The 12,674-nt window shown below is 47.1% G+C and overlaps 1 protein-coding gene across 1 annotated transcript in view; it reads left to right on the top strand.

Moving 5' to 3' along the window:
* The window catches only part of LOC113438926 (heparan sulfate glucosamine 3-O-sulfotransferase 4-like), a 95,439-nt gene extending 88,839 nt beyond the window's left edge, over window positions 1-6,600 (top strand). Inside the window, 2 exon segments of the mRNA XM_087912597.1 lie at window positions 751-1,424; window positions 5,654-6,600. Coding sequence (XP_087768723.1) covers window positions 751-1,387 — 637 coding nt within the window. The 3' untranslated portion in view covers window positions 1,388-1,424; window positions 5,654-6,600.
* Window positions 6,601-12,674: the final 6,074 nt, after the last annotated feature.

The raw sequence follows: 12,674 nt of genomic DNA, 5'->3' as shown, positions 1-12,674 counted from the left end.
TGTGGCCCCGAGCAGGTGTGCCTCTTTGGGACGTCGTGTTCCACCTCTGAGCATGTCCAAACTGAACGGCTGTCTCCCCAGATTGGGGATATTGTCTGGCAAGAGCCCCTGCTCCCCTCCCCTGGCCTGGGCTTTTGGCTCAGAGCCAGTTCGCCCCCCCCATCTCCCCCCAGGTTCCCTGAAGTGGCTGGGAAGTTCCCCTTCAAACCCCACAACCATTAATTATTGACAAGGCGTGGGAAGGTGAGATAAAAGCCAGGCATTGCTCCTCGCCTGCGAGATAGTAAATACACTTAATTATGGGACAAGCGCTGAGGGATCCCTGCCTGTATTAAGTTTATTAGCAGAGACATTTAAAAGCGTGTCATCATAACAAAAAGGTCTCGTGTAATCCTAAATGTTCCACTTTGATACAAGACTCCGAAGTGAATAGACTTTAATTGAGCAGATGGCTGCTGCTCAGGCTGGGATGGGCGGCTTTTATGGCCAATTAACTTCTGCCTGCCGATCTCCTCAGCAAAGGGCGGCCTACGGCCGAGGGCTCCAGCCATGGCCACTTTAAGACTGGTGGACTTCAAACAGCAAAGCTGGCTGAGGAATTCTGGGAGTTGAAGTCCACCAGCCTTAAAGTGGCCAAGGCTGGAGACCTCTGGCCTAATGGCTCCCGGCCCCCCACTTCCGCACCCGCCCAGCCTGGAGTCAAGCAGGTGGACATGGACCTGATGTCTCTCCCACTCTCTTGCCTTACAGGGAGCTGATGCCACGCACCCTGGAAGGCCAGCTCACCATGGAGAAAACACCCAGCTACTTTGTGACCGGCGAGGCGGCCGGGCGCATCCACGCCATGGCCAAGGACACCAAGCTGATCGTGGTGGTTCGGGACCCAGTGACACGGGCGATCTCCGACTACACGCAGACGCTCTCCAAGAAGCCCGAGATCCCCACCTTTGAGGTGCTGGCCTTCAAGAACCGGACTCTGGGGCTGATCGACGCCTCCTGGAGCGCCCTCCGCATCGGCCTCTATGCGCTGCACCTGGAGAGCTGGCTCCAGTACTTCCCGCTGGCCCAGATGCACTTTGTCAGCGGCGAGCGGCTCATCTCGGACCCCGCGGGGGAGCTGGCCAAGGTGCAGGCCTTCCTGGGCCTGCGGAGGGTGGTGACCGAGAAGTACTTCCATTTCAACCAGACCAAGGGCTTCCCTTGCCTCAAGAAGCCAGAGGAGAGTGGCGCGCCCCGGTGCCTTGGCAAGTCCAAGGGCCGGACTCACCCGGTCATCGACCAAGACGTCATTCAGAGGCTGCGCAAGTTTTATAAGCCCTTTAATGTCATGTTTTACCAAATGACAGGCCAGGATTTCCAGTGGGAGGAGCAGCAGGCTGGGATGTGATGCAGCCGTGGCAAACGAAGCGGGTTTTTCTCCAGAGGTAAATGGCTTTCCTGCAGGGAGGAAATCTCTTTGCAGCTGGGGGGGGCACCCTCTCACCCTGGGAAGCAGGCAATGGCAAACCGCTTCCGAAAAGCCTTGCCAGGGACTTGTCCAAGTAGCCTTTGAGAATCGGATGTGGTTTAATGGAACGGGGGGGGAGGGGTATTACAGATGTATTTATTTATTTATTTGATTTCTCAATCGCTTACAAGATACAGGTATAAGAATAAATATAGTTTTGAATACATGAGATAGATGCATATAAGACAAAAAGCCAATAGGACAGGGACGGTAGGCACGATTGGTGCTTTGACAATCAAGGGGTCTCCGAGCAGAAATGTGGGTGATGCTGCTCTCAGATGGAGAGGCCCTACAGGCCTCTTAGGAAGGGAGTGAGGTCAATAGGAGACAGTCTAAGGTTAAAGTTTTTGGGGTTTGGGGAAGAAACCACAGAGTCAGGGAGAGGATTCCAGACATTGACCACTCTGTTGCTGAAGTCGTATTTTCTGCAGTCAAGTTTGGTGCGGTTAACCTTGAGTTTGTATCTATTGTGTGCTTTTGTGTTGCTATGGTTGAAGCTGAAGTATTCATTTGCAGGTAGGACATTGCAATGTATAATTTTATATGCTATATTTAGATCGGACCGGAGGTGGCGTAGCTCTAGGTTTTCTAGGTCTAGAGTTTCAAGTCTGGTGGCATAAGGTATTCTGCAATGAGTAGAGGAGCAGAGAACTCTTCTTGTGAAATATTTCTGGACTTTTTCAATTGTGTTAATATCAGACACAGGATATGGGTTCCAGACTGATGAGCTGTATTCAAGTATTGGTCTAGCAAATATTTTGTATGTTCTAGTTAGTAATGTGATATTACCAGAGAAGAAGCTACGCAGGATTAAATTATCAACTCTTAATGCCTTTTTGGCAATGTAGTTACAGTGGGCTCTAGCACTTAGATCATTTGAGATGAGTATTCCAAGGTCCTTGACAAAGTTTGGATCCTCAACAAGGTCTTGACTACTTAGCTTGTATTTTATTTTCTGATTTTTTTCTGCCAATATGTAAGACAGAGCATTTATTTGTTGAGATTTGAAGTTGCCATTTGATTGACCATTCTGATACATTTTTGCAGGGAAGTAGTATTGTCTGTGGTGTTGAATAGCTTTACATCATCAGCAAAGAGAACGCAGTTGCTCTTAATATGATCACAGAGGTCATTTATTTAGCGTATAAAGAGAGTTGGTCCTAAAACACTGCCTTGGGGGACACCACTGTTGACAGGTACAGAATTTGATAGGACGCTCCCAATTTTGACCATTTGTTGTCTGTTTGACAGGAATGCTTCTATCCAGTTATGTAGGTGTCCAGAGAAACCATAAGATTTTAGTTTTAGGAGTAGTTTGTCGTGTACCACTGAATCAAAGGCTTTATAGAAGTCTATGTAGATTGCGTCTATTGCTTTGCCCTGTTCGAGTTGTGTAGTCCATATGTTTTTGCAGTGTTCAGAGTTGCAGATTACAGGATAGTTTTTTTTCTGAAATCAAATTGTTTATTAGGGGGTAGGTTGTTTTTCTCTGTGGAGGATAATGGATTGGTTAATAATTGATTCCATGACTTTACAGGTGACGCAGCATAAGGAGATTGATCTGTAATTTGTCTGGGGTCTCCCTTTTTGAAGATGGGGATGACTGTGGCTTGTGACCATAGGTTAGGCAAGGAGCTGGTCCTGAAAGATTTTTCAAAGATTAAGCTTAGAGGTTCGGCTATGGCAGTGGATAACTTTTTTAATAAGTAGGCACATATTCCATCCGGTCCAATAGATAGGGATGGTTTTAGATTGTGCAGTGCTTTTTCAACAGTGTCTTCTGTAAATTCGGTATGTATTAGATCATTGTAGTTGTCTGTGGTTCGACTAGGAAGTACTGGGCTTGATCCATTGCTGTTTACAAATACTGAGCCAAAGAATGTGTTAAAGAGGTTGGCTTTAACGGTGTCCTTGCAATCTTTGCCATTAGGTCCTTTCAGGGGTGGGATGGACCTTGAGTCTTTTAGTTTGTTGTTTACAAAATTGTAGAAAGCGCAGGTGGAATTGGTGCACAGAAGATTTTCCTCTTATTTAATGTGATAATTAGTGCATTCAGTTCTTATCTGGAAGCATAGATTTTTGTATCGGCTTTTGAAGTTGGCAACGTTACCAGTTTTGTTTTTTTGCCAAAGTGATCTCTTTTTGGATTGAAGCTTCCTTATTGTTATGGTTAATCTGTTTTTCCTGGTTTTGGAAATTGTTATTGGTACATATAGTTTGATGGCTCTTTTGATTTCTAGTAAGAATATGTTGTAATGTCTTCAACAGTATTGCATCCAGTGAATAGAAATTGCCAATCAAGGAAAGAGAGAGATCATTGATTATAGCTGCCTTTTTTAAAGTTATAATTGGGGATTTTGTCATTGTGATGATTTTTGTGTGGATGTATGTTGAAACAAAAGTCAATCATGTTGTGGTCATTGTTGGAAAAGGGTTCTTTAATTTGTATTCCGTAAATTGAATTCAAACTATTGCAGAAGATGAGATCGAGGCAGTTGTTAAGTCTAGTATTGTTGGTTACTAATTGTTCCAGTCCCAGATTTGTTACAGCATTGTAGAAGGTTGCATGTATGGGTTCAGTTGTACATTCGTTTAGGGTCCAGTTAATATGAGGTAGATTAAAGATCAAACTAATGCAGTAAAGTAAGATATAAAAAAGTAAGATATAAAGTAGGAAAAGGAAAAGAAATCAAAGAGAAAACTAAAAGTGCAAGAAAAGGGGGGATTAAAACGTAGAAAAGAAAGAAAAAAGACTCTAGCATCTCATGGCTTCCAATCTTCTTTACAGCATATAAGCACAATTATAAATTTATCCCTTACTACAGGTTACAACATAACTCTCTTCTTTCTATGTCAAATCACCAAATCCATAAATTGTAAATTTGTTCTGTTTTGTGCAAAAAGTCCATAAGGGGCTGCCCATCAGCAGTAAACGTAGTTTTTTCTTTGATCAAAGAAGTCAATTTAGCCACCTCACTCACGGAGTTCCATCATCTTCACCAACTATTCCTCCAGTGAGGATAAGGCCGAATCTTTCCATCTTTGTGCATACGATAATCTCACTGCAACTACCATGACTTCCCCCCAAAAAAACTGTTTGTCTACAATCCCACAAGAAAAATCTCTTGTTTCAATTGTTTGTAATCTTTAAGATCCTGTATACAAGTATTTGAATCCAGTATTTTCTAGCTTTTTATACTTCCACCAAACATGGTAAAATGTCCCCTTTTGTTCACATTTCCAATGAATACATTTGAAGTGCCTCTGTGTATTCTAAACATTTTTTCTGAGGACAATACCAATCATTTTATAAAAATTCTTAAAATTCTAACATAGTGTAGTTCTCTTTTCTCTTGTGGAGGAAAAGCAACTATAAATTTTAACAAACAAAAAGTGAAGTGTGTGCTAGAGCTGACTTTCACCTATGATTAAGTTCTGACTTCATCTATTAAAAGAGAACGATGTTGTCATGCAATCCATTTTGCAAGGATTTAAAGTGTTCAGGTAGATGGCTTCATAAAAAAAAAAGAGAGAAAAGAAACCATTGGTTATGGTCTGAGTGGGCTATGCCCCTTGCGTCCTCCTCCCCACCCCCAGGCTCCCACTGGGGCAGCTTCACACCTTGGAGGATTTGGAGAAGGCCCCTGCATCCCGCCACACTGGGCCTCCAGATTCCTCCCTCGTGCTCAGGAGAGATTGACCCCGCTCCTTGCTTGCTGGCCTGGCCTGTGTGCTCCGCCAGGAACCTCAGCCTGGCCTAAGAACAAGGTGATCAAGGCCACCTGGTTGATTCAATATCAGCTGGTGTGGTTGATGAATGAGGTTCCAGCTCTCAGCCTGGGGCACACGGGCCCCTCTCATCTGCCCACCCCCAAGAGAGAAGCCACAGCCCGCCTCTCTTTCTTTCTTACCCCTGACAAAATGGCGCAAACAGGCAACGTCCCTCGTGAGAAACAGCCGATGGGGCCTTTGACCAAACCGCATGACGCTCACGAGGAGCCCCGAGAGATTTCGTCTTCTGCCAGATGGGCAGTGGGTTGTCCCAAGCGGGGGCTCCAACTCCTTGGCGCGGGGGGGGCGTCATTCTCTGAATGGGGTGCTGCTGGTCAAGTAACAAGGTGGTGCTTCTTCTTCTCCTCCCTACAGATCCCCCTGCAGTGACCAGAGCCTGACTTGACTTCCGAGGGCCAACTGCCCCCTGACCCCAGCATTGGGGATGAGGGCTCAGCGGACTGAAGAGGCAGCCAAAGCTTTGGGGGGGGTCTCTTTGGCCCCTGATTCCTCCCACTTTCTGAGACCAGGAAGGCGCCCCGAGAGCCCCCAGCCCTGCCTTGGAGACCCCTCTACTGTCCCGAGAGAAGAGGGGGGAGCTGGGCATCCTTGCCCCCCAGCTGGGGAAGAAGAGCCATTTCACACGTCCTGCATCCTGTGCTGTGTCTTCTTCAGATGTTTAGTTTTGCTACGGCAGACGGAGGAGACCACCCTGTTCTCAGGGAGCCCGTTCTGGGAAGCGGCATCCCGGTGGGGAGGCTGCCCGGGTGCGGAATGCTTGGTGTGGCCCTTTCCAAGGGAGGAGGGGGCCAGTTCCGCTGTACGGAGGGCTGCCGGTTGGTTTCCTGTTTTCTGGACGGCTGGTGCGTTTCCTCTGCCAGCCTTGCCTTTTGCCATGCGAGGAGGAGACCGTCTGTCTTCTGAGGAAGCCACCAGCTCAGGAAACGTTCCCTTTTTCCCTTTCTTTCTTTCGTTCTTTCTTTCTTTTTTTTCTGTTTTGTCTTCCCTGTTTAAATGTCAGCCTCCCTGGCACAGAGAGATTGAATTTTGTATTTGATTTCAATTAGCAAGGCATAAATTATCCTTAATTTTCTGCTCCCAGGGACGGGATGAGTCATTGTCCCAGAAAACTGGCAATGTTATAGTTCAGCCGTTGACAATGGAAGGATTCGTTGCCTGGAAGGGAAATTGCCCCCCTGCCGCCGCCGCCGCCGCCTCCTTGCCCCCATCCCCTGAGTCTCCACCATCTACCTGAACAAGGCAGACATGCCAAGTCTCCACCTGGAGCTCATCTCACCCCACAATAAAATCTTGCAACAGCAGCTTCTCCTCTCGGCTGCATTTATCAGCTCTCAGGGGTGGGGGGTGGGGGGGGCCAGCTGCCTTTGGCAAAGGGGGGATGTCATATGGGGGGAGGTGGGGTACCAACGCTGAGAATATATTACTCCCTTTTGGCTCTAGAAGAGTGAATTAAATGCAGGGAAAAAGCACAAAAACCTCTTAATGCTCGTTTCATTTTCATCAGAGCCGCTTCTCTCTGGACAACGAGAGGTCTTCGCACCGAACAGACCTCGCTGATTCTCACTGACCCAACTGTGGGGGGAGGGGGGGGCGCAGTGTGGCCTCCCGCTGCTGCCAAACCACAATGGCAGTCAGCATAGGCCACAGAGGAGGATGCTGGGAGTTGTAGTTTAGCAACATCCTTAATCCTGGCACGCCTCCTTTTATTACACCCCCATCACCCTCTTTCCTTTGGAAATAAGCAGCACTGTGCAAAATGCAGAGAGCGGGAAAGCCGAGCTACGGTGGGAGAATCCACCACAGCTAGAGCTCCTTGGCACCCCTGCCGTGCCTCTCCCTTCTGTCTTGCCCTTGGCTGGCTATTCTCCCTTGACCACTTTCTTGGATACGGGAGCCCAACTAGGACCGCTGCTAGCCATGGTGTGCCCTGGTGTGTGAATGGAGCCTCCCTTCTGCCCCAGGGGCTCTGCACCAAACAGCGTTAGGCGGTTGTTGAGGCTGGGCCTTCAAACTTTGATACCTTGGTTCAAATGGTCGTCTCTTCACTCATTCATCCTAGATTTGCTCTGGGATTTCCTCCTCATCCAGCCCTCTTTACCTCACCAAACCGACTCAACCATTTATGTTTCTCCTGACACGTCCAACTCTTTGTTCCGTATAACACAGTGGGCAAACTCCTATCCTCATAAGAGACCATCGACCAGCCATAATACTGGTATCAAAGCTTGTATGCCTTAAAACGCCTCCCTCCATCCTTCCATCGTTAGATCTCATGTTCATCTAATTGCTCTGTTTTTCCCCTCTATATATAACTTGCAATCATCAATTCCATTTTCCTTGTCAAACCCAATTTCCTGTCCTTTATACATGAATAATCCCTCTGTCATCATTCTACTTCATCTTTCTTTTGACGCATTAGAGACCGAGTCATTATTTTAGATTCCTGGGCTATCTTCAGAGCTGTCCTGGGAGCCCAGTCAAGAGACGACCATTCGAACCGAGATGCAAAATTTGAAGGCCAACCTCAACAACCAGCTGTCACTGCTTGGTGGCAGAGTCCCTGGGGCAGAAGGGAGGCTCTTAAGTGCTGGCATCTGCTGAGGGCTATTAAGGAAAGTCGGGGTTGCTTCCTGCCTCTAAAAACATGTTTCTCCATTTCTCCCTTTGGGGAAATATAAATATTCCTCAAAATATTTCATTCTTCTAGAAGCGGGTAGGCTCTGACTTTGTACACTGTGGAGATGGGAGAAGTCCTCATGCTCTGGTTTTCCTGCCGCCCTGCAAGGGGGACCCTCCAGTCTCCTCCTCACCTTGCACCATTTCCATGGCCATGTAGCCGAACTCTTCAGGTCCAGTCCTTCCCAGCCCTGGCCTGGGCTCAGTCTCCCTCAGGACTCCCTATTTTCTTTCTATTTTGGCACCCATATCCTTGCTCAGCTTCACTAACTCCTAACTCCTCCGCTGGCAGCTTTCTTGGTGCTTGAGCCCCTCGAGGGGAGTTATGGGCCAGCTTCGGGATCTGACTTCCCGTATTTGGAGTCACGCCGGAAGTCAGCCTTGGAATCTCGCTGGTCCAGGAGAAAGACACTCCCAGGTGCTCAGAAACTAGTCAGGATAGATCAAAGGCTCCCTGCGAAGCCGACAAGGGCCTTCCTTTTGCTGCCTAATGCAGGCAGAACCTCTTCCATCTATTCTCTCCGTCTCTGGTGTGTTTCCACGCTGTCATGCCTAATCCCTATCTTGCAGGTTGGGGGAAATTATTTTACCATCTCATATAATTGTGCCACTGGAAAAAAGCAACTGGATTTTTTTTAATCAACAAAATGAAGAAGTAGTGAACTATAAAATTGCTAATTATTTTCTAGTAAATTTACTTTTGAATAACTTGAGACACCAATTACAGGGACCATTAAGCACCATTAGTGGTGGGTGTGCCAAGGCTGGACTCCACTCGCAGCAGGCAAAGCGAGTGGAAGCTCTGGCTTCCTGCTCAGAGGCGGGCACCGACTGCCTGCCCTCTTGCGTGTCTCTCCCGCCCTTCGCCAGAAACTTAAAAAGTCATCAAATGTTTAATTATGTATTAAATTAGAATAGAGGGGTTTTCAGAAAAAGAAGCCTGATATTGCTGTACTGGGATTCCAGCATCCCCTGAGGAAAAAAGCCTGTTCCACTTCACTCAGCACCTTGTTTACAGCTGTGCCAGAGGATCCTGGCATGAAAGGGAAGGGGGAAATTCACACCTTCCCTTTGGGTACCCTTTGGAGAAGCCAAGGGTCCCATCCAGCAGCCCTCCCGGCTGGCTGGCAGCCTCCTCTTCCACTGCCAGCCCTGGCAGAATTTCCTCCTCCTGCAATCTGGTCGGTACACCCCAAAAGGTGATGATATGGGTGTGTGTGTTCAAGGCTTGTGGCCATGCGCACACCTCTCCGGGCTGGCAAAAGGTGCTCAGGACTGACGTGCCCTCCACACTGAAAGGATGGCATCTGCTCCTACTGCAATGACTTGTCTTGCTGCTGACATCTCTCCCCCCCACTTAGGGCATCAAGGGGCCCCTACTTCTCTTTCCACCCTGAGAGGGCTGGAGGGCCGTGTTTCCAAACATTGAGCCCCATGTTGGTTACTGATCTACATTCAGACCAATCCATGGTTTCATGCATTGGAAAAAAGCAGTTGCTTTCAAGGGGCCCAAGGCAACACTCCTGATCCACGGCACCTTCTGGGAAATGGGGTTGGAAGAGCCCTGGCTCCTGTCCCTCAGGACAGAAGGCCAGTGAACAAGGCCTTGCCCAATCCTTGTCTTGGCAGTGCAGTTGGGACCCGATTCCCTTGTGGGGCGGCTTTCACCTCCCAAGTGCAACTTAGGGCGGGGGGGGGGCACAAAAATGAAGGGCCAACATACCAGCCTCAAAAATCATACTCTGTGGGCTCCTGAGGGGTTTCTTCTTCCCCATCAAACTTGAATGGGGTAGCCCCAAGTTCAGGCTTGGACTCTACTTAAAAAAGAAATAATTGACTGAGGTGAAGGAAATGCTTATTAAATTTGCAGACAACGCAGAAACGGACAAGGTAGTGAATACCTAAAAAGACAGAAATAAATTTCAAAATACCTTGGTTGAGGCAAAAAAGGCGGGGTTGAAAATAAGAGCTTGAAATTTGACAGATAAATCTAATTTGCTGCTTAGGGGAAATATATCAAGTACACAGGGTAATACTGGATCTTGGACTCGTAGCTGAATATAAATTAAAGGTAGAAGTTACATATTCTTCAAAAGATTGTACGACAAGCTGGATGTAGCTTAAGTTGATCCTAGCCTTCTTCTGGATAAAATAGAACAATATAACATGAATGGATTCACAGCTGGTGGAACAAGTGTGTTCAATGTGTGTTCTTAAAGTTCTGGGTCTACTGAGAGGCATTCAGTGGGACATCCCAAAGTTTAGTCCTGGGCTTTTCAGTGATGCAGACAAGTGCAAGGAAAGGTGGCTCATCATTTGTGCTGACACACAAAACTAGGGCAGGGACTGCTAGCACTTCGGAAGACTGGCTCAATGTGCGAAAGAATCCTAGTATATCTAATATTGGAGCCTCTCCAGCAATATACACTGCTCACAAAAATAAAGGGAACACTTGAACAACACAATGTAACTCCAAGTCAATCACACTTCTGTGAAATCAAACTGTCCACTTAGGTAGCAACACTGATTGACAATCAATTTCACATGCTGTTGTGCAAATGGAATAGACAACAGGTGGAAAGCAGAGGCAGTTAGCAAGACATCCCCAATAAAGGAGTGGTTCTGCAGGCGGTGACCACAGACCACTTCTCAGTTCCTATGCTTTCTGGCTGATGGTTGGGTCACTTTTGAATGCTGGCGGTGCTTTCACTCTAGTGGTAGCATGAGACGGAGTCTACAACCCGCACAAGTGGCTCAGGTAGTGCAGCTCATCCAGGACGGCACATCAATGCGAGCTGTGTCGAGAAGGTTTGCTGTGTCTGTCAGTGTAGTGTCCAGAGCATGAAGGTACTACCAGGAGACAGGCCACTACATCAGGAGACATGGAGGAGGCCATAGGAGGGCAACAACCCAGCATCAGGACCACTACCTCTGCCTTTGTGAAAGGAGGGACAGGAGGAGCCCTGCAAAATGACCTCCAGCGGGCCACAAATGTGCATGTGGCTGCTCAAGCAGAAACAGACTCCATGAGGGTGATATGAGGGCCCGACATCCACAAGTAGGGGTTGTACTTACAGCCCAACACCATACAGGACGTTTGGCATTTACCAGAGAACATTTAGATTGGCAAATTCGCCATTGGCGCCCTGTGCTCTTCACAGATGAAAGCAGGTTCACACTGAGCACATGTGATAGACATGACAAGGTCTGGAGACGCCGTGGAGAACGTTCTGCTGCCTGCAACATCCTCCAGCATGACCGGTTTGGCAGTGGGTCAGTAATGGGGTGGGGTGGCATTTCTTTAGGGGGCCGCACAGCTTTCCATGTGCTCGCCAGAGGTAGCCTGACTGCCATTAGATACCGAGATGAGATCGTCAGACCCCTTGTGAGACCATATGCTGGTGCGGTTGGCTCTGGGTTCTTCCTAATGCAAGACAATGCTAGACCTCATGTGGCTGGAGTGTGTCAGCAGTTCCTGCAAGATGAAGGCATTGATGCTATGGACTGGCCCGCCTGTTCCCCAGACCTGAATCCAATTGAGCACATCTGGGACATCATGTCTCGCTCCATCCACCAACGCCACATTGCACCACAGACTGTCCAGGAGTTGGGGGATGCTTTAGTCCAGGTGTGGGAGGAGATCCCTCAGGAGACCATCCGGCACCTCATCAGAAGCATGCCCAGGCATTGTAGGGAGGTCATACAGGCACGTGGAGGCCACACACACTACTGAGCCTCATTTTGACTTGTTTTAAGGACATTACATCAAAGTTGGATCAGCCTGTAATGTTTTTTTCCACTTTAATTTTGAGTGTAACTCCAAATCCAGACCTCCATGGGTTGCTAAATTTGATTTCCATTGATAATTTTTGTGTGATTTTGTTGTCAGCACATTCAACTATGTAATGAACAAAGTATTTAATAAGAATATTTCATTAATTCAGATCTAGGATGTCTTATTTTTGTGTTCCCTTTTTTTTTTTTGAGCAGTATATAATTAAATGAAGAGAAATGCACAGTTCTACATGCCAATAAACAATAATATTTGTAGCTCAGGGATTAGATGAACAGCGCTTGGTGCTCTCTGAACTTGGTTGTTCTCTTACAGATGTTTCATTAGCCAAACTAGGTAACATCATAATTTGATGTTGATTATGATGTTACCTAGTTTGGCTAATGAAAAGTCTGCAAGAAAACAACCAAACTCAGAGAGCACCAAACACCCTGCATTTCTACATTTTAGTAGGGTAAAACCAGATGCACAGGTACAAGGTGAGAATGGTCTAGGCATCCTGGAAGACCACAGATTAAACACAAGCCAACCATCTCCTACAGTTGCTAAAAGAGTCAATGCAATCTTGGGCTGCATCAACCAAGAGATGATATTGAGATCATTGGAAGTGATAGTTCTGCTGTAAGATGAACTGGTCAATGTCAGATCCGTGTATCTGTCATTTCTTCAGTGGAAGAAAAAAAAGGGGGGGGGGCTGATAAAGAAATCCTTTCTTGATGTAACCTGAATATATTTAATCTTATATCGAATTTGTATAACCCACACATGATACAATGGAGGGAGAAAAGCCAGATGGCCAGAACCTATCACCTCTGAGAAGCACAGCCAGGAGATGAGAAGATCATAAAAATTCCATAGTGAGATGTGTCCTGGGAACCTCTGGAAAAGTTCATTCTAAAAAGGGGG

This window comes from Pseudonaja textilis, chromosome 14 (assembly GCF_049901715.1).
Source record: "Pseudonaja textilis isolate UNSWEBS1 chromosome 14, rPseTex1.2, whole genome shotgun sequence".
Lineage (NCBI taxonomy): Eukaryota > Metazoa > Chordata > Lepidosauria > Squamata > Elapidae > Pseudonaja > Pseudonaja textilis.
The sequence above is the reverse complement of the archived record's forward strand: the minus strand, read 5'-3'. Positions and strand labels throughout refer to the sequence as shown.